This window comes from Oncorhynchus nerka, linkage group LG11 (genome assembly GCF_034236695.1).
Source record: "Oncorhynchus nerka isolate Pitt River linkage group LG11, Oner_Uvic_2.0, whole genome shotgun sequence".
Classification (NCBI taxonomy): domain Eukaryota; kingdom Metazoa; phylum Chordata; class Actinopteri; order Salmoniformes; family Salmonidae; genus Oncorhynchus; species Oncorhynchus nerka.
The window spans coordinates 51,584,630-51,603,172 of NC_088406.1; the positions used below are offsets into that span (position 1 = coordinate 51,584,630).

Below are 18,543 nucleotides of genomic sequence, written 5' to 3' on the forward strand. Positions count from 1 at the left end.
TCCATTCCTGGGGTACAATTGATGACCATGGCCTTGAATGCCAAAAAAAACACCTTACTGAAGCACATGTTATTCCTATCACTTTCTATTGGCTTCGGGCTACTCACATGGATCCTCTTAGGATCCCTGACCCTGGACCCATCTTCCTCTACTACTCTCTTCACTGCCTCAGCATATGGCACCTTCTGCACTACTCTGATCCTGGCAACCTCAACCTGCCTTTCTCTCACCAGACACCTCTGATCTCCAGCACCATGGGTACCTCTACAGATTACACTCACAACTTTTCCCACCGATACTACACATTCCTTTGTCTCATGTCCTTCTGCACACTTCTCACATCTAGGAATATCCCTCCTACACACTGCTGCCACCTGACCATAAGCTTGACACCTAAAACACTGTAACGGATTCGGGACAAAAGTGCTCACGGGATAACTGTCACATCCCAACTTAACTTTATCTGGTAAAGACTCAAAACTCAGTAGTACAGACAGTGTCTTCTTTGTTACACCGAGCTCTCTACGAGTGTAACTGACAGTTAGACTTAGAGGTTATGTTGTTGTCCTTTGTTTGAATTGTTTACGTGTCTGTGGCGCAGGGGAAATAATAAGACAAGCGGAACTAAGTAGCTAATACTGTTGTAACGGGGATCCTTATTGTAGCAACACACTTTTGGAGGGAAGGCGCTGTGTTAGCTAAGTTTTCATGTCATCGGGTGTAGTTCATAAAGGTTGCAGCGTGTATGTTGGGATGAAGTGTGAATTCAAGCCAGGAATAATAAGTGTGAAGTTTGATTTCCTCCCTTCTGTAATAAGCAGCCAATGAGGTATTTTTCATTTATTCCTGTGTTTAATATGATACTGTTATAGCGCCGGTTAAACTGTTATGTATGTAAGCACTTCAGAGTTATACCAAGCTAATAAGTCACTCGTAAGATAAGGAGATTGTAAGAGTGTGCTTAACTGTATTTTTCATTTACTTTATAGTTCTCACGGAAGGTGATAATTCTGACTAAAACTACAGAATAAAGCAGCCAGTTAAAATCAAGGAACGGTTGTGCTCGTGGTTACTGAAGGGAGCTACAGTGAGACGAGTCTGCATCGCACCAAACAGAGGGTGTCACAGACACGGGGAATCTTCAACTTCAGTTGATCCTCCTCAATACTTAACGTCACTCCAGTTATCACTCCTTTCACTCCTTTCCCCAATCGCATGGTTTAGACTCTAAACCATGCGATTGGGGAAAGGAGTGAAAGGAGTGATAACTGGAGTGACGTTAAGTATTGAGATGTCCTAGAGCATCCCTCTGGATGGCAGAACTGCAAAAAATCAACACGATTCCACTTTGAGTGCCTTACACCGACCAAACATTCCCCAACCTTTTCTCCACCCAACCTGACACCACATATGGATCTGCCCAGAAGACATGGATCCATTCTCTCCTAAAAAATCTCACTCCCACTGGGCCAGAATCAGGATGAGGCTCAAACTCAGCGGTCTTCACAAAAGTTCTGTTTGATCCACCACTCCATATTCATTGAGAACATGTTCCAATTTTCTCATTTTTTCCCCCTTGCAGCCATCTTCTCCTTCATCAGATCTTCCAGAAGGCTTGTGCATTCCCCCCATCTCCCCATCTCATGGCCACTGGTGTGTAGTTATTCAATTATAAAATGTTATATACCGAATAACACAGAGTTTCTTCGCAAGACTTCCGGGAACATCGGAAGACCTCCGGGAACGCTTGCGAAACACACCAAGCAGACCATGCTGGGATTTTGGGTTTAAGAAGTCAACGAGAGAAGGAAAACATTATTCCATAGTTGTTCATTTTCTCTAAATCTAAAGGCACAACCTAGATTCTAGCCAATGTTTTAAGTAGTTGAACATGTTATTACTCAGACCTTGTGAAGGTGACAAACTGACATGTTTTCATTTTCGTCAAAAATAACTTTATATCGGAGTGCCTTTGATGTGACGGCCTGCACGTGAGCAGTTAGGCGCGAGATGACCGTTAGACCCGATGACTTGTTTCTCTGCATGAATTTAGCTAGCCAACATCGCTATGACATCGACTACAAGCGTGATCAGGGATTTCTACTCGCGTGCATAATCCTATCCGGCATGACAGGCAAGGCAGTGGGGCAGAGCAGCTAAGGGACCAGACAGAATCGAGTTCTCGTGTGCCTCTGGCAGTACTAGAGGGGCAGCTGATAGCCAGTGTCATTTTAGAGAACCATGGGGGCCAGGAGGGTGCCTGCTCTGGTCCACGTAAGGGGCTTAGGCGCCGCCCCGTGAGGAGAATGCACAAGGACACAAAAGTAGTCTTGGGCCACCCCATGGAACGCCTCAGGTGTGGCAAAGGACCCTCTAACTCAGCTGATGCAGGTCTGCTGGGGCCCATCCGTTGGCGGTGAATATGATGCCTGAGGCTGGCCACGGCTGGAGGCGGTAGCTCCCCTACTGCGGCGCAGGATGGTGGCACACCAGTCACAAGTGTCGTCGGCAGCTCACTGGCTATAAGCAGGATTACTAACTTAATTGGCCACTAGATGGTGTTAAAGGACCTATCCTTTCTTCATGGTTCAGTTACCTCATGGTTCTCTCATACCTCTGAAGTCATTGTCAGATGATAAAGCTTCAGCAAAACTCTGTGAGGACCCTTTTGAGATGATTCTACATGCCCTGCTGCTTTGAATATGAAGAAAGTGAGATTTGTAGAGTTCAATTTCAGTTGGAGGTGTCAGAAGTATCTCCCAAAAATGACACTTTTCAGGGACAAATGGTTTATATTTATCATACCTAACCCACACGTGTGAGTTGTGTTGACATTGAAAAGGGGGTCAGTCGTTCCACCGATTAGGTGCATTTTGATGAGTGTAGCCTAACTTGATTTCATCCAATTTTTACATTTTGCATAAAGCGCAGATGTTCAACTTCATAAAAAGCACATAACATCTTAAAAAATAAAAGTAAGTTCCTATTCAGTGCCAAATAAAGTAACAGGGTTGACCGTAACAGGGTTGACGATTTCTTCTTAAGTCAGCCATAAATCCCCTTGTGACAGGGGGAATGGAAGCTTGTTGTGTGCAACAGGGAGTGGCAATTGAATGCAAGCTTCCCAAATAAAAGTATAATTGTTCAAACATTTCTAACCTAACTTCTATGGGTAACAGGGTTGACTTGTTATGCTCGAATCCCTTCGTTTTCCACCACAAAACCCCCCAAAACGCCCCAAAAGAGTATAACATGATTGGAAATAAAACCACGAGGAAACCTGTAGGAAACTTGATCATTTCAACATGACTAGTTTCAAGCACTCTAAAGCTAATTTCTGACAAGAATATTGAGAGGCCAGAACAAACACTGCAGGTTTACAATAGCTGCTGGTCTCTGGTTCCTCGAAATAGATCTAGAGGAACTAGTAGAAACATTGAAACCACCCTCTGTGATTTTAACCTTGACCCCCAGTTCATGGATTCAAAGCTGCTGGGGCATACATATAGAGACCCAAGAGACGCCAAGTGGACAAACTCACACTCGAGTACCATTGGACTGAACAGCCAATAGGATACATCACCATAAATGGAATGTGTAATATATACCCTGCATTAGTATGAATCAATGGATGATCAATGAACAAGGAGCTTGAAACTTTGTACAATGAGGAACTTTGACCTTTTCTGTATGTATGGTTGATGATGGATGGGTTATGGAGTCATCCTGAGCTGCACAGCAGGTGTGAAGAGGTCTCTACAATGCAGTGATTTTGTGTGTGTGTGTGGTAGAAACTCTATTTCCTACATTTCCATGTGGCCAGGGTGGGGACGGGAAGCCCATGGTCATTTCCACCCTTTAGCCTGTCTGAGAAGGGCAAAGGTCACATTCGTCATAGCCGTAAGCCTGCTCACTCTAACTGCGGTGACCTCTCACTTTCTCTCTCTCACAACACACACACACACACATATAAATCACATATTCATTCTCACTGTATTGTGAACTCACTTACAGCATCTATTGCTCTCTAACATAAACATACAGGGACACACTTGCTAAGAAAGTCCCTCACAGGCAATTCAATCATTTTGGGATATCAAAGCCGGCCAGGTGTTTTATCCTTATTTTTTCCTGGCACAATTACAATCTCTCTGTGTGTGCATGAGTGTTTGTGTTAGGTTTGAGTGATTGCTGTGGGGTTGTGTATATGTGTGTTGCGTGATCTGGTGACACAGTCATGGTTACAGCCATGCTCTCAATGATGGAATATCCTTTCTGGCCTCCCAGTACTGGTGGAATAAGAATGGATCTACTAGCCATGGAACTGCATGACCCATTCAACGACTTGAAAGTGTCTTTCCTTCCTACCTCTCCTTGATAAACGCACTGATCTACCGTGACGGGATTGTTGAAAGCTATCTATTCACCTATCCATTTGTGTTGGATCTGAGACACAAATAACTCAGGTGACACAAACATGGATTTGGAAGGTAAATGCACTTTAATTACGATCCACACCTGCTGGCAGCCCCAGACGAATGGAAGGAGAGAGAGGACAAATAGCGCAAAGTAAAACAGCGACTTTCAGAGACAAACCACAGTACAAAAAACAACAATATCAATATGTACAACATATATACAACAGTGCTATTTTACACACAGGTATAAAAAACATTTGACATCTTTGACAACTGCAGTGTGTTACAGAGACCGCACAGGCAACAGTGTTGTGTTTTAACTCCGTTCTCTCATGGTTCAAATGGATTGGGGTCAGGCTCTACTCTCTTGTCTGACCTTTCCCTCTTTTTTATTTTATTTTATTTTTTAAATCTAAAGCTTGCATTCATTGATTCTTTTTTGCTCTTTTGTTGCTCCTTCAGTCATTTTCTCTCTCCCTCCTGGCAACAGGCGTGATGGTCTGTCATGCTTATCACACACACACCTCGCACTGACACGCGTACACACACCTCGCACTGACACACGCAGACACAAAGACACACACACACACACACACAATAATTACACCACAGTTTATCCTTCAATAATTCATGTGGAAATGGACTAATTGGAATTAAAAACCACTTTGCCCTTCCCTCGCATCCCCTGTCAGTTGCCTTCCAGCCCAGGAGGCCACAGTGCAGGCCCACAGTCTCTGTAGAGGTCCAGTTACATATGTCGGTGACAGGCCATCTAGGCCTTCCAGGGCAACCAGGAGAGTGGGGTGCCTACAGAGGGATATTAACACCTGGGGAATGGCTCAAATGGCTCCTCACAGTTGTTCCCATAAAACACAGAGACACTCAGACACAAGCCAGACTCTAACTCAAGGTCAACCTTCATAAGATTAGCTCCGGGGTCAGCAGGTCAGAAGTGCATGATGTCATAAGTCGGAGGTTAAAGTTCACCGCCACGCTGTTTCTTGATGATCTGCTTAGCTACCCCGTAGGCCCAGCATTCTACACCAATAATATATGCTATTTAGCAGATGACAATCTCAGCTCACAAAAGATGAGGAGTCAACTCAGAGAGGGATGGGTCGGGTGAGGTCATCACCACAGGAACCTATGCAGCATGGCACAGCGCTGGGGTCCAGGGCCAGGCAGAGAGAAGTGGGCGCAAAATAATAAAAGCCTCTGACAGTTCAAAGGTCACACCTCCAGTTCCTGATTGTCTGAGTAGTGGAAGCGGTTGAGCTTCTCCCTCTCCAGGTTGGAGATGTCCTGTTTGGCGGCGGGGGTTGAGGGTTTGAGTGCAGGGGAGGGGTGTGAGGGGGCCGGGGAGGGGGGCAGAGTGAGCTCGATCTCCTCGCAGCAGCGCAGTACAGGGACAGGGGTGTGGGTGGTGGTGTTGGGGGTGAGAGGAGGCAGGAGGGGCGCGGGGCGGTCCAGGTTTCGGACGAGGGTGACGAACTCCCTCTGGTTGTTGATGCCCTCCTCCTGGGGCCCGCCCTGCGTTTTTTTCCGTCGTCGGTGGAGACGGGAGAGGAAGAGAGCGCAAGCTGCGCAGCCGCACGCCATTAGTAACGCTGACACACCCACCAACACCATGTAGAGATTGACCCCTCCACGAGCCGGGTCTGACATGGCACCTAGTGAGAGACAGAGAGAAATAAAGAGAGAGAGAGAGAGGGAGACACGTTAGTTAGTTTGTTAGTTAACAAACACACCTGTACACATACATAATGTGAAAAGAAATCTCATCCCACTACACCTCACCTGGACAGTGTTGGCCATGACAGGGGTCCTTAAGGCTTGTGCACTCGTTACCATAGTAACCCTCAGGGCAGGCACACATGTACCCCCCCTCGGTGCTCCGACAGGACACCCCCTGCTGGCATGGGTTGGGATTGCACAGATCCACCACCACCTGGACAATATGAACAAGAACAAAATATGTGAGGAGGATACAGAAAGCCAATGGGAAGATGACGAATCTGAGAATGGAGTCTGACCTCGCAGTACGTCCCTGAGTAGCCGATGGGACAGCTACACAGCTCCGCCCTGCCCTCCTTGTCCACACACTGGCCTCCGTGCTGACAGGGGGTGCTGTCACAGGGACTGGGGCCAGTCTGGCAGTGCTTCCCAGAGAAACCAGGCACACACAGGCAGCGTGAGCCTGACACAGAGTCCTCACAGTGACCTCCGTTTAGACACAACCCCTGGCAACTGCTGTTCCCTACAGAGCAGAGAGACATCTAGATCAGCACACTCAATCACATAGACACACACCCACACACACACGCACACCATCTTTCTCCATCCTTGACCGTATACTCACTAATGTCACAGTTTGGCCCCACCCAGCCTGGCAGGCAATCACACAGGTATCCACCAATCAGATTACGGCAGGAGCGGGCATGGACACACACACCCATGTCACACTCGTTGGTGTCTGTGGAGAGAGATGGGAAGTGGAGAGAGAGAAAACCCGTCAATAAAATCACTGGCGGGGTCTCGGGACAATTTTTTTTAGCTTGCGCCAATTTAAAGCAGAGGTCCTTTTGTAAGAGTCTGGCACAACTCACATCTACACGGTCACATATACAGAGAGCAATAAAACCTTTTCAAAAGAGAAATGACAAAGGCTGTGGTCGCTGAAATGTTAGCCCAATAAAGTTCAATCAAGCCAGAGGCTGTGTGTGGGTGTGTGCGTGCGCGTCTCTGTCTGTGTGTTTCTGTGTGTGGGCGTCTCATCTCCTACAAAGAGACCCCAGGGAGCTGAACCACTTCCGGTGTGGCTATAGAAGCAATAGTGTCGCTGTCACCTCCTCCACCTGACTCCAGAGTGTTGGTGCTGAGAGAGACCCCTCAGGGTGGGGATGAGGGTGTGACAACGTCAATTAGGAGACAGGAAGCAGTCAGGTAATAGAAACCCTGCTACTGTCAGCCCCATAAGGATTTACCACCAGGGGTGAGAAAGAGCAGAGAGACAGGGAGCGTTGACCTCTGTAGGAACAGAGGGGATTCTCAATGACCCACACAGTGAAGTGACTGGGAAGGGCTCAGAGACAGAGAGAGAGAACTATGTAAAAGTATATTCTCTGTGTGTTTACTGAGTCTTGTTTTCCCCAGATGGAGGATCAGGATTTTTGTGAACCTATCCTGTGGGTCAGAGGTCAAGCCTGGGCTGTGGTGTGTGTGCGTGTGCTGAGTGCAAACAAGTTAAATGTGAGCAATGTACCGCGCGCTATGAAGTGGAGCTGTAGGGGATTATCAGGTGTCAGTGTGACATATGTGTGACAACACAGAGGGACATAAGGAGACTGTCATCTCGAACTATGTCTTCAATGATTATGTTTAAATATAACCTTTGATTAACCAGGCAAGTCCGATTAGAACAACTTCTTATTTACATTGACGGCCTACCGGGGAACAGTGGGTTAACTGCCTTGTTCAGGAGCAGAGAGACACATTTTTTACCTTGTCAGCTCGGGGATTCAATCTAGCAACCTTTCGGTTACTTGCCCAATGCTCTAACCACTACGCTACGTGCCACGGACACTATGAGCCCCATCCTATGTGTGTGTGTGTGTGTGTGTGTGTGAGCGTGCGCGGGCACGTTTAACTTGATTCGATACAAAGCCTCTACTGAAGTATCGTCTGTCATTAGAACTAATATGCATCAGGGCTTTGGGGAATTTCTTCTGAATATGAGAGTGCTTGGGGGGGAGGGGGGGGGGGTAATGGACACAGTGTAACATTGTACACATACCGAGTTTGATCCGGGGACTGGATTCTCTAGCTTGAAGTGCTTTTGTGTGGATATACCGAGACGTATCTATACAGAAGAGATTTCTCTTGTAGATTACTAGTGTTCCATAGCGTCCATCTCACTGACCTAGTTGGCAGGTTCTGCCAGTCCAGCCGGGGGCAGAGGCACCGGAACCTCTCTGGAGACTCCTGGCACGTTGCTCCGCGCCCACACGGTTTTGAGTCACACTGCCGCACCACTAAAAAGAGACAGAAGTCAATTCATCAACCGGTTAGATCAACAAAATCATTTGATTATACAGCCAACAATTAAAGAACCAGTGAGCAGTGAACATGAATCAACCAAACAATTGACCAACCAACCAATTGTCGAGTCTGCGATTCGTACTTACCCTTATTCTCTGGAAAGGTTTTTCCTATTATTGCTCGTTTTGTGCGGTTGTTTCGGCTTTCTTATTTGCGCGCATGGCGAGTTGTTCTAGATGGGAGTGTCTGCTAATAGTTTTTTTACTAGAATATAAATGTAAATGTCTGGGCAGTTGTACGTTGCGTTGTGTTGGCGATACATGTGTGTGTGTGTGTGTGTCCCTAGTTGTTCTGTCGGTATGCGAATGCTCCTGCGGGCCTTGTTTTCCTTTCCCCCTATTCTCTTGCTCTGGTTCCTGAGCAAACACTGATAAATAAAATCATCCGCTGCGCATTGTTCACACCTCACCGGATCTCCTAAGCTCGCTTTCCCATCCAGAGACAGACGGATAGGGGAGCGAGAGATAGGGAGAGAGAGAGAGAGAGAGAGAGAGAGAGAGGGAGAGAGAGAGAGGGATAGGGGAGAGGAAGGAGCATCCACGCCTCGTTCCACTACTCTGGAGAGGAATTCAAAAACAGAGAAAAAGGGGAGAACATAGAGAGAGATTGGGAAGAGAGAAGAGGCTGGGAAGGAGGAAGTGAGAGAGAAGGCGTCGGTGGGGAAGAGAGCGGTAGGTAGGGTGAACCCATAGGCTAACATTGGCAGTACGGCAGTCGTCGTTTCTCCGTGCACACAGCCACTGTAGCGTACATTTCTCATCTGTCAGCCCCTCTCTCGTAACCTTTCCAATTGACCTAACCCTGCAGTCATACCAGTTTCCACGATCCTGACCCTGACCCCAGCCCTGCACAGTAACCCAATTCAAAGCCACCACAGCGCAGGGGGAGACTTAATAACAAACAAAGTAACCTCTAATTAATGTTCAATATATAAATCACGTCGAAAAACAGAGCCGTGTTGTGGTTCCCGACATCCATGCCCTAAAACTCGAAACGCTAGTCTGTGTTTGTGTGTGTGTGTGTCTGTGTGTGTGTGTGTGACTTCATGCTCCCACCCAGTGACAAACAGTAGATAGATAGTTCAACTGTAAGCCATGTTGTCAACAAACGCTCCATGAATAATAGCATTCTAATTGGTATCACAACTACAATGTAATTGCCTTGAGGATTTACATTTCAACATGGGGTCCATTGAGAGCGAGAGAGAGAGACAGAGAGAGAGACAGAGAGAGAAAGACAGACTAAATTGCCTTCTTTCTTTGAGCACAGCCAGACTCTCATACTTTCCCACACACTTTAAAGGAAAATAAGCAGTGATACAGACAGACAGACAGACAGACAGACAGGGAGGGAGGGAGGGAGGGAGGGAGAGAGGGAGGGAGACATAGAGTACATGTGGACCCCTCCCTCCCCCTTCCCATTTGTGACTCGGGGCTATGGTTCCCCTCTGTCCTCACCGAGGGAAGGAGATCACCTGTGACACCGTCACCATAGTGAACAAACATGGCGGTGAAAAGAGAGACAGTGGAACGCTGCATGTTTATACAGACATCTCTGAGATACCCGGACGTAAAATGAATGCACGCATGACTGCTTTGGATAACAACTAAAATCATCTGCTAAATGGCAAATATGATATGATTATTATACATTACTATATTATCGTACGCTGTGTGATTCCTTCACACACACACACACACACACATAAACACACACACACACGAGAGATCGCTAGATCTTCGAATCAGAGGCAGGACCAGACTGACACTGTAATGACACCTAAACATTTGTCACCTCAATGCCTCAATGCCCCCCCCCATAATGATGAAGTGGAACATTCTCCAAGCTGTGTGGGCCCCTGTTAACTTGTGGGGAAAAGGGGGAAGGCAGACAGGGATGATTGGTATTCTAACGAAAGACCAAGCACCCATCTTACCTTAAATGCTTAAGCCTGTTAGCTAATTGGCTATGTGAGAAGGTCAAAATATATCCCCACCGCTCCTCATTCACCCTAAACACACCCCATGTTGACATGCGCAGTTTAGCAGGCTCTACCTGTTTTGAAGGGACACACACACACGTACTAGACTCACCGAATGGGTCCTGGCTGCCGTGACTGTGCTGACCTGGGCTACTTATCTGAGTCCCACACTAAACACGCTCAGGGAAGAACACTCCCTGTTTCTCTGACACACACAACAACTGACTCCATGTTGTTCATGCGTTTGTGGCGCAATGAATTGTAATCGGGCATCTGATTACTGCGTTGTTTGTGTCTCATACCGGACACGGATTAGAATCTGGGCATTGGCTCTGCTCCAATCACAACCAGTCGCGGGTAATCTCAGCCGTGCTGATTGGCGCTAATTACCGTCTGCGCAGGTGTGTCCGGTCCAGCTGTCGGCACAGACACAGCTGAAACCCGACGGGTCCTCCGCGCAGGTGGCCCCGTTCGCACAGGGGGAGGAGAGGCACGCATGCTCCACTGAGGAACGGCGGGAGAGCGGGAGAGACGGGGAAGGGAGAGAGAGAGATAGAGAGAGAGAGAGAGAGAGAGAGAGAGAGAGAGTCAAGTCAAACTCAAAGCCAGGCAAATTCAATCATGAACCTGGTCGCTAACTGCCCACGTGCTACAAGTAATGTAACGAACTCACCGATATCACAGTTGCGCCCGCGGAAGCCCTCTTGGCACTCACACTGGTACTCGTTAGGCTCTGTGTTGGAACAGGTGCCCCCATTCTTACAGGGCCGGTGGGTACCACAGTAGTTCAGATCTGAGAGGTAAAGGGAGATGGGGGAGACGGCAAGGGGGGAGGGGAGAGAGGCAGCAAGAACGAGTGAGAAGGGGTACAGTGGAGGGGGAGAGAGGGGTAGGAAGAGAATGAGGGATGGAGGGATGACAAGAAAGAGTCAAAAGAAGGGAGAGAGAGAAAATGTTACATGGCAGTTGAAATGGGAAGAAAAGTGACAGAGAGGGAACGGGGGAGGAAGATAGAGAACAAAAGAAAAGGATTCCTCTCCCCTCTATGTATTTTCCCGTGTCCTTGATCCGTCTGGTCTCAGAAACACAGAGTGGCAATGCTACATTGGTGCGAACACACACACACACACACACACACACACACAGAACAAAGCGTTCTGCGGCAGTCGACACCGAGGCGTCCTCACCAGAAACATAACATAAAACTGATAAAGAGAGAAGGCACACACACACACTCCCCCCAGAGTGAGTGAGTGAACCCAGGTCGGTGTGGTGTGGTACAGGAGAGAAGTTGCCTGCCTGGGGCCTGGGTAAGGGCTCTGTGCATGAAGGAGGGCAGCCAGATTAAAGCCCTACTTTCTAATGAACTCTCTCTCTCTCTCTCTCTCTCTCTCTGCCGTGTTCAGCTCTCTTTGTGACTGAGCCTCTTTACAGGCGACCTGAATGGAGGGACAGGGAGAGGCTCAGTACCCCACTGAGCTAAGCAGGACCCAACCCAGCCCAGCTCACATTCACTTTACCCAAGGCTATCGCCTTTCCCCTCACAATGCTCCACTGCTGGCCCCTCATGTGGCTCCCAGGGGCTCCCACACTGGGACTCAGGGCAATGTTGGGGAGATGTTTCGGTAATGTTGTGGGAAGGGTTTTAAGGGTTATTGTGGAGTTACTAGAGTGCCCAGAAGGAGTTGTCTTATCTTATATAGGTGATTAGGGGGCTGTGCCTGGGTAATGATGTGAACCACACCTGTCAACACTCACTCACTCACTCACTCACTCACTCACTCACTCACTCACAGGAAAACAGACTGATGCACAAGCACTCTCAAAGCATGACTTATTCTGACCGACAGTCGACTTTTCTTGAGACAGAAGTTAGTGCGCCACAAACTCACACAAAACCTCACCTTTGTTACACAGCAGGCCTCCCCAGTTGACGTCACACACACACTGCCAGGGTTCAGCGCAGCTGCCATAGACGCAGCCTGGGAACGTCGCACACTGGTCACACAGAGCTCCCTGATAGCCATAGTGACACCTACAAACACACAGAGGGAGAGGGGGGTGTTTGATTTGCAGGCTTTATCGAGGCGAGATACAGGGACGTCTATGATAGTAAATGTACGACAGCAAGGAGGAGCAGACTCACTTGCATTCTCCAGGCACAGAGCAGGAGCCGTGGATCTGGTGACACCCCTGTCTGCACACCGCTGTAACACAACACACACACACACACACACACAACATTACATCACCGTTTGTCAGGTCAGAGTCAGCCCTATAGACATTACAGACGCCACTCAACACAGTCCCTACGTATCGAACAAGAGTACAAAATAACGGCGTCATCGAAGAAGCACAACACACCTCCACCGCAACAGTACACGGCATCAAGGTTACCATTTACGGTAACGTTCAGTGCTCTCCACACTCTACACCCTCTATGTCTCTCTGGGGACAAACTTCTCTCAACAAATGATGCCACTTCCTGTATTCGTCCAGTCCAATCAGCACCGTGCTGAGGCGGAAGTGAGATGGGACTGAGGAGTGCGGTAGTGGGAAGGAGAGAGGGCCACGGGATGTCATTACTCCAGGCTCATATCCTCCATAGTTTCCGCCATTATTTCTTCGATTTAGTCTCACCTCAGCAAGACTGCTGCTTCGGGTCAGAGGTCAGAGTGGGAGGTCGCCTTACTGTTGACTCTCAGGCCGGAATCATGCCGATAATGTGACTCTATAAATAAACTGTCAGGACATTTTAGGGGTTAAGGGGGATTTTACAGGCTTGATGGTTATCACCTTGGGTATTACCTTGGCATAACGCAGTGACAATAGGAATTGACATACGCAGGCTAAGGCCACATTAGAAGCGTTTTCTACCAACTTCCGCTGTCCTCTAAAAGTTGCTGAGGGTCCTCTTCACTAGTGGAAGTCCAACAGAATATCAGACACACAAACAAACCCTTGTCCACCACCAGGTAACCCTCGCTCACCTTCTTGACACTCTGGCCCGGTCCAGCCCTCCTTGCAGACCTTGATGCCGCTGAGATCACAGCCAAAGTGTCCGAAGAAGTCGTCCCGGGGCCGGCAGAACTTGTTGCAGAAGGGGCCGTAGTAGTTGAGGTCACAGCGGTACCGCAGGCGGTACTCCAGGCTGAGCGGGCGTCCGTGGTGACGGTACGTCTGCCACTGCTCGCCGGGATTCAACATGGAGGACAGGAGGACACGCTCGATCAGACCAGCCTGACCTGGAGGAGAGAGCGAGACAGGGGTAGAGGTAGAAAGAGAGAGAGAGAGAGAGAGAGAGAGAGAGAGAGAGACACAGAGATAGAGAGAGAGTTAGATTTGCCCCGAGAGAAAGACAGTAGAGAAGAGACGGTGTTTGGGTGAAGGGAGAAGCTAAAGGGAAGTGAGAGAGAATGAAAAGGGACAGAGGCTCACAACACCCTGCGTGGTGGTGACATGTTGAGAGAGCTACTGATGAGGAGGCGATGACAGGGTGTGGGCAGACGTGGTAGACGGGACAGGGTGAAGGCAGAGGTGGTAGCTAGGGGACAGGGTGAGGGTGCAGAGTGTAGAGAGGGCACAGATGGGTAGGAGGGGGACAGAGTTTGGGTGGTGACATGGTGAGAGAGCTGCTGACCCCGGGGGGATTTACCAGAGGGTCTGTCATCTCCACCTCGGTTATAATCCCCTCTGACAGGGTATTAGCCCACACAAAGCACTGTGTGTGTGTGTGTGTGTGTGGGAGAGAGAGAGAGAGAGGGGGGGAGATAGAATGTGTGCGTGTGTGTGTGAGAGAGAGAGGAAGGGAGGGAGATTGTGTGTGTGTGTGTGTGTGTGAGAGAGAGAGAGAGAGGGAGGGAGATAGAATGCGTGTGTGTGTTTGAGGGAGAGAGAATGTGTGTATATGAGAGAGCGGGACAGTGTACTGTGTGTATGTGTATTTAAAAGGCGGGGAGATGGTGCTAGAGATAGAGAAAGATAGAATGATGGGCCTAAGAGAGAGAGAGAGAGGGGAGAGAGAGAGAGAGAGAGATAATAACACACATAACAAAACTCCTGTTGGAGGGATGAGATCATCTGGATTTGAAACAAAAGAATGAAAACAGGGGCACATATTGGCTGGTGTGTGTGTGTGTGTGTGTGTGTGTGTGTGTGTGTTAGAGAGAGGGAGTTTAAAGGGGAGAGGGAACACTGTGGACACTAAGGGTGTTGTTATCCCAGCTACACCCCCATTCTCCGTGTGTGTGTGTTTCTCTGAAGCTCTTGAACTTACTGCTACAGCAGCACATGTTTTTTCCATTACTTTTACACCTCTGATGAGTCCAACAGCTAATTTGATCGCCCACGGTAAAGTGGTCGGAGAGAGAGAGAGAGAGAGAGAGAGAGAGAGAGAGAGAGAGTGTGTGAGAAAGTCTGTATGAGAGTATGCAGTATGACTGTCCCGTTAACGTGATGAGATGGGCACCGTTACAACAGGAACAGACGGAGAGAGAGGTCTCAGTGGGGAAGAACAGACACGCACGCGCACACACACACACACACACAGACACACACGGATCATGTCAGTGGGCAGGAGAGGAAATCTAATCTCACTATAATCTTGTGATTGTGTCCCACTGCTCCGTATTGGATCTGAAGTGTTTGTCCTTGACGGTGTGTAAGAACACACACAGCGCCGGGGGGATAATGCCCCTTTCTACCTTTCAAATCACCTGGGCCAACAAATCGATGAATAGACTGATACAAGTGAATACATCAACGCACAAACACCTTGATATGTGTCCCCAAACACACATTAAAGACAGTGTAGGGGGAGAAAGTGAGAGAGAGAGAGAGAAAGAGAAAGTGACAGAAAGAGAGAGTGACAGAGAGACAAAGAGAGGGACAGTGAGACAGAGACAGAAAGAAAGGGAGAGAACGAGAGAGAAAGTGACAGTGAGACAAAGAGACAGAGACAGGGAGAGAACGAGGGAGAAAGAGAGAGTGACAGAGAGAAAGAGGGAGTGACAGAGAGACAGAGAGAAAGAGAGAGTGACAGTGAGACAAAGAGACAGAGACAGAGAGAAAGAGAGAGTGACAGAGAGACAGAGAGACAGAGAGAAAGAGAGAGTGACAGAGAGACAGAGAGAAAGAGAGAAAGAGAGAGTGACAGAGAGACAAAGAGACAGAGAGAAAGAGAGAGTGACAGTGAGACAAAGAGACAGAGACAGAGAGAAAGAGAGAGTGACAGAGAGACAGAGAGACAGAGAGAGAGTGGGGGGCGGTTCAAAAAAAAATATATATTGTTCACATAAAAAAAAAGAGAAAGAAAGAGAATCATCGGGGCCCACAACTAGCTCCATTCCAAAGAGTTGATGAAGGTCATTGATGTTCTACAGCGTTGTCACCGTGTTCTCCGTCCCTGCCCAAGGACTCTGTGGCTCTGTGTTAGACAGCTACATTACAGTGTTGTAATCCATCCTGATTAGAGCTATGGGGCTGTAAATCGGGCCCTGACAAGGATGTCTGCGATGGGCTGGAGCTGATCTAAGCTGGGAGCCGGGAAAGGGGCTTTAAACCCAATGTGGAACAAATACAGAATCTTTCAGGAGCTCAGGAGAACGGGGGATGGAGCAAACAAGACGTACAACTGGAGCTGAAGGGCAGAGGGAAAGAAAGATTGGGTGGAAGAGGAAAAAGAGGGGGAGAAGGAAGAGGAAGAGGAGGAGGTCTGTGGTTTGGTTCCCAGCCTCTCATTATCTCTCCACTCATCTTTTGGCTGAGTCTGTCTGCAGCCTTTTACTGGGCAGGAGGGGGCAGAGGAACAAGGGAGACGGGGGGGAGAGGATGAAAGGGAAGGGCTGGGGAACGAGAGGAATGAGAAAGGATAGGTGCATCTTTGTGTGTGTGTGCCTTAGTGAGTATGTAATGAGAATTGAAGGGTGCGTTTTAGCGTTTTTGTTACGTTACAACTTAATCCGAACAAGTATTCAATTGTTTATTCCCCCGTCAATCTACACACACTACCCCATAACAATGTGGCAAAAACAGGTTTTCATACATTTTTGCTAATTTATAAGAAATAAAAAAGCCTGAAATATCAAATGCACATAAGTATTCAGACCCTTTACTCAGTACTTTGTTGAAGCACCTTTGGCAGCGCTTACAACATCGAGTCTACCTGGGTATGACGCTACAAGCTTGGCACAGCTGTATTTGGGGAGTTTCTACCATTCTTTCTCAGCAGATCCTCTCAAGATCTGTCAGGTTGGATGGGGAGCGTCGCTGCACAGCTATTTTCAGGTCTCTCCAGAGATGTTCGATCGGGTTCAAGTCCGGGCTCTGGCTGGGCCACTCAAGGACATTCAGAGACTTGTCCGGAAGCCACTCCTGCATTCTCTTGGCTGTGTGCTTAGGTTTGTTGTCCTGTTGGAAGGTGAACATTCACCACAGTTTGAGGTCCTGAGCACTCTGGAGCAGGTTTTCATCAGGGATCTCTCTCTGTACTTTGCTCTGTTCATCTTTCCCTCGATCCTGAATAGTCTCCCAGTCCCCGCCTCTGAAAAACATCCCCACAGCATGATGCTGCCACCACCATGCTTCACAGTAGGGATGGTGCCTGGTTTCCTCCAGACGTGACGCTTGCGGGCTGTCATGTGCCTTTTACTGAGGAGCGGCCTCCATCTGGCCACTCTACCATAAAGGCCTGATTGGTGGAGTGCTGCAGAGATGGTTGTCCTTCTGGAAGGTTCTCCCATCTCCACTGAGGAACTCTAGAGCTCTGTCAGAGTGACCATCGGGTTCTTGGTCACCTCCCTGACCAAGGCCCTTCTCTTGGTGGTTCCAAACGTCTTCCGTTTAAGAATGATGGAGGCCCGTGTGTTCTTGGGGACCTTCAATGCTGCAGAATTTTTTTGGTACCCTTCCCCAGATCTGTGCCTCGACACAATCCAGTATAGGAGCTCTACAAACAATTCCTTCGACCATGTTTTTTTCTCTGACATGCTCTGTCAACTATGGGACCTTATATAGACAGGTGTGTGCCTTTCCAAATCATCATTTACCACAGGTGGACTTCAAACAAGTTGTAGAAACATCTCAAGGATGATCAATGGAAACAGGATGCACCTGAGCTCACTACCGAGTTCTAAAGTACCTCTGGCAGCAGCATCAGCACAAAAACTGTTTGTCGGGAGCTTCGTGAAATGGGTTTCCATGGCCGAGCAGCCGCACACAAACCTAAGATCGCCATGCGCAATGCCAAACGTTGGCTGGAGGGGTGTAAAGCTCGTCGCCATTGGAGCAGTGGAAACGCGTTCTCTGGAGTGATGAAACACGCTTCACCATCTGGCAGTCTGACGGACAAATCTGGGTTTGGCGGATGCCAGGAGAACACTACCATTGTGCCAACTGAAAAGTTTGGTGGAGGAGGAATAATGGTCTGGGGCTGTTTTTCATGGTTCGGTATAGGCCCCTTAGTTCCAGGGAAGGGAAATCTTAACGCTTCAGCATACAATGACGTTCTAGACTATTCTGTGCTTCCGACTTTGGGGCAACAGTTTGGGGAAGGCCCTTTCCTGTTTCAGCATGACAATGCCCCCGTGCACCAAGTGAGGTCCATACAGAAACGGTTTGTCTAGATCGGTGTGGAAGAACTTGACTGGCCTCCACAGACTCCTTACGTCAACCCCATCGAACACCTTTGGGATGAATTGGAACGCCGACTGTGAGCCAGGCCAAACCGCCCAACATCAGTGCCAGACTAATGCTCTTGTGGCTGAATGGAAGCAAGTCCATGCAGCCATGTCCCAACATCTAACGAAAAGCCATCCCAGAAGAGTGGAGGCTGTTACAGCAGCGAAGGGGGGACCAACTCCATATTAATGCCCATGATTTTGGAATGCTGCTCACATTCCCTATCATGCAGATTTCTCTGATTATGAGCAGAAACAAGGAGCGGAGTGTGAAATGAAAGGGTCTGACTGGGAGACCTCAGAAACACTGACACACACGTACAGGCACAATTAGAAACACACACACACACACGCACACACAGAGACACGT

General features: G+C 48.4%; 1 protein-coding gene and 1 long non-coding RNA gene across 3 annotated transcripts in view; one reads left to right on the plus strand and one right to left on the minus strand.

Moving 5' to 3' along the window:
• The first annotated feature begins 683 nt into the window (after positions 1 to 683).
• LOC135573922 (uncharacterized) lies at positions 684 to 1,050 on the plus strand. Its single transcript, XR_010465006.1, has 2 exons — positions 684 to 829; positions 990 to 1,050. It is a non-coding gene; the product is annotated as an uncharacterized LOC135573922 (long non-coding RNA).
• A 3,428-nt stretch (positions 1,051 to 4,478) lies between these two features.
• The window catches only part of LOC115137104 (protein jagged-2-like), a 53,630-nt gene continuing 39,565 nt past the window's right edge, over positions 4,479 to 18,543 (minus strand). Inside the window, exons 1-8 of one of the 2 annotated variants that reach the window (XM_065024643.1) lie at positions 12,402 to 12,491; positions 11,171 to 11,290; positions 10,888 to 11,001; positions 8,338 to 8,449; positions 6,778 to 6,891; positions 6,452 to 6,675; positions 6,216 to 6,366; positions 4,479 to 6,088 (exon numbers count right to left, since the gene is read on the minus strand). In XM_065024643.1, coding sequence (XP_064880715.1) covers positions 5,649 to 6,088; positions 6,216 to 6,366; positions 6,452 to 6,675; positions 6,778 to 6,891; positions 8,338 to 8,449; positions 10,888 to 11,001; positions 11,171 to 11,254 — 1,239 coding nt within the window. In that variant the 5' untranslated portion in view covers positions 11,255 to 11,290; positions 12,402 to 12,491 and the 3' untranslated portion in view covers positions 4,479 to 5,648. Of the gene's footprint in view, positions 6,089 to 6,215; positions 6,367 to 6,451; positions 6,676 to 6,777; positions 6,892 to 8,337; positions 8,450 to 10,887; positions 11,002 to 11,170; positions 11,291 to 12,401; positions 12,533 to 12,643; positions 12,705 to 13,487; positions 13,743 to 18,543 lie in introns of those variants that run through there. The other variant, XM_029673165.2, reaches the window with a different exon arrangement.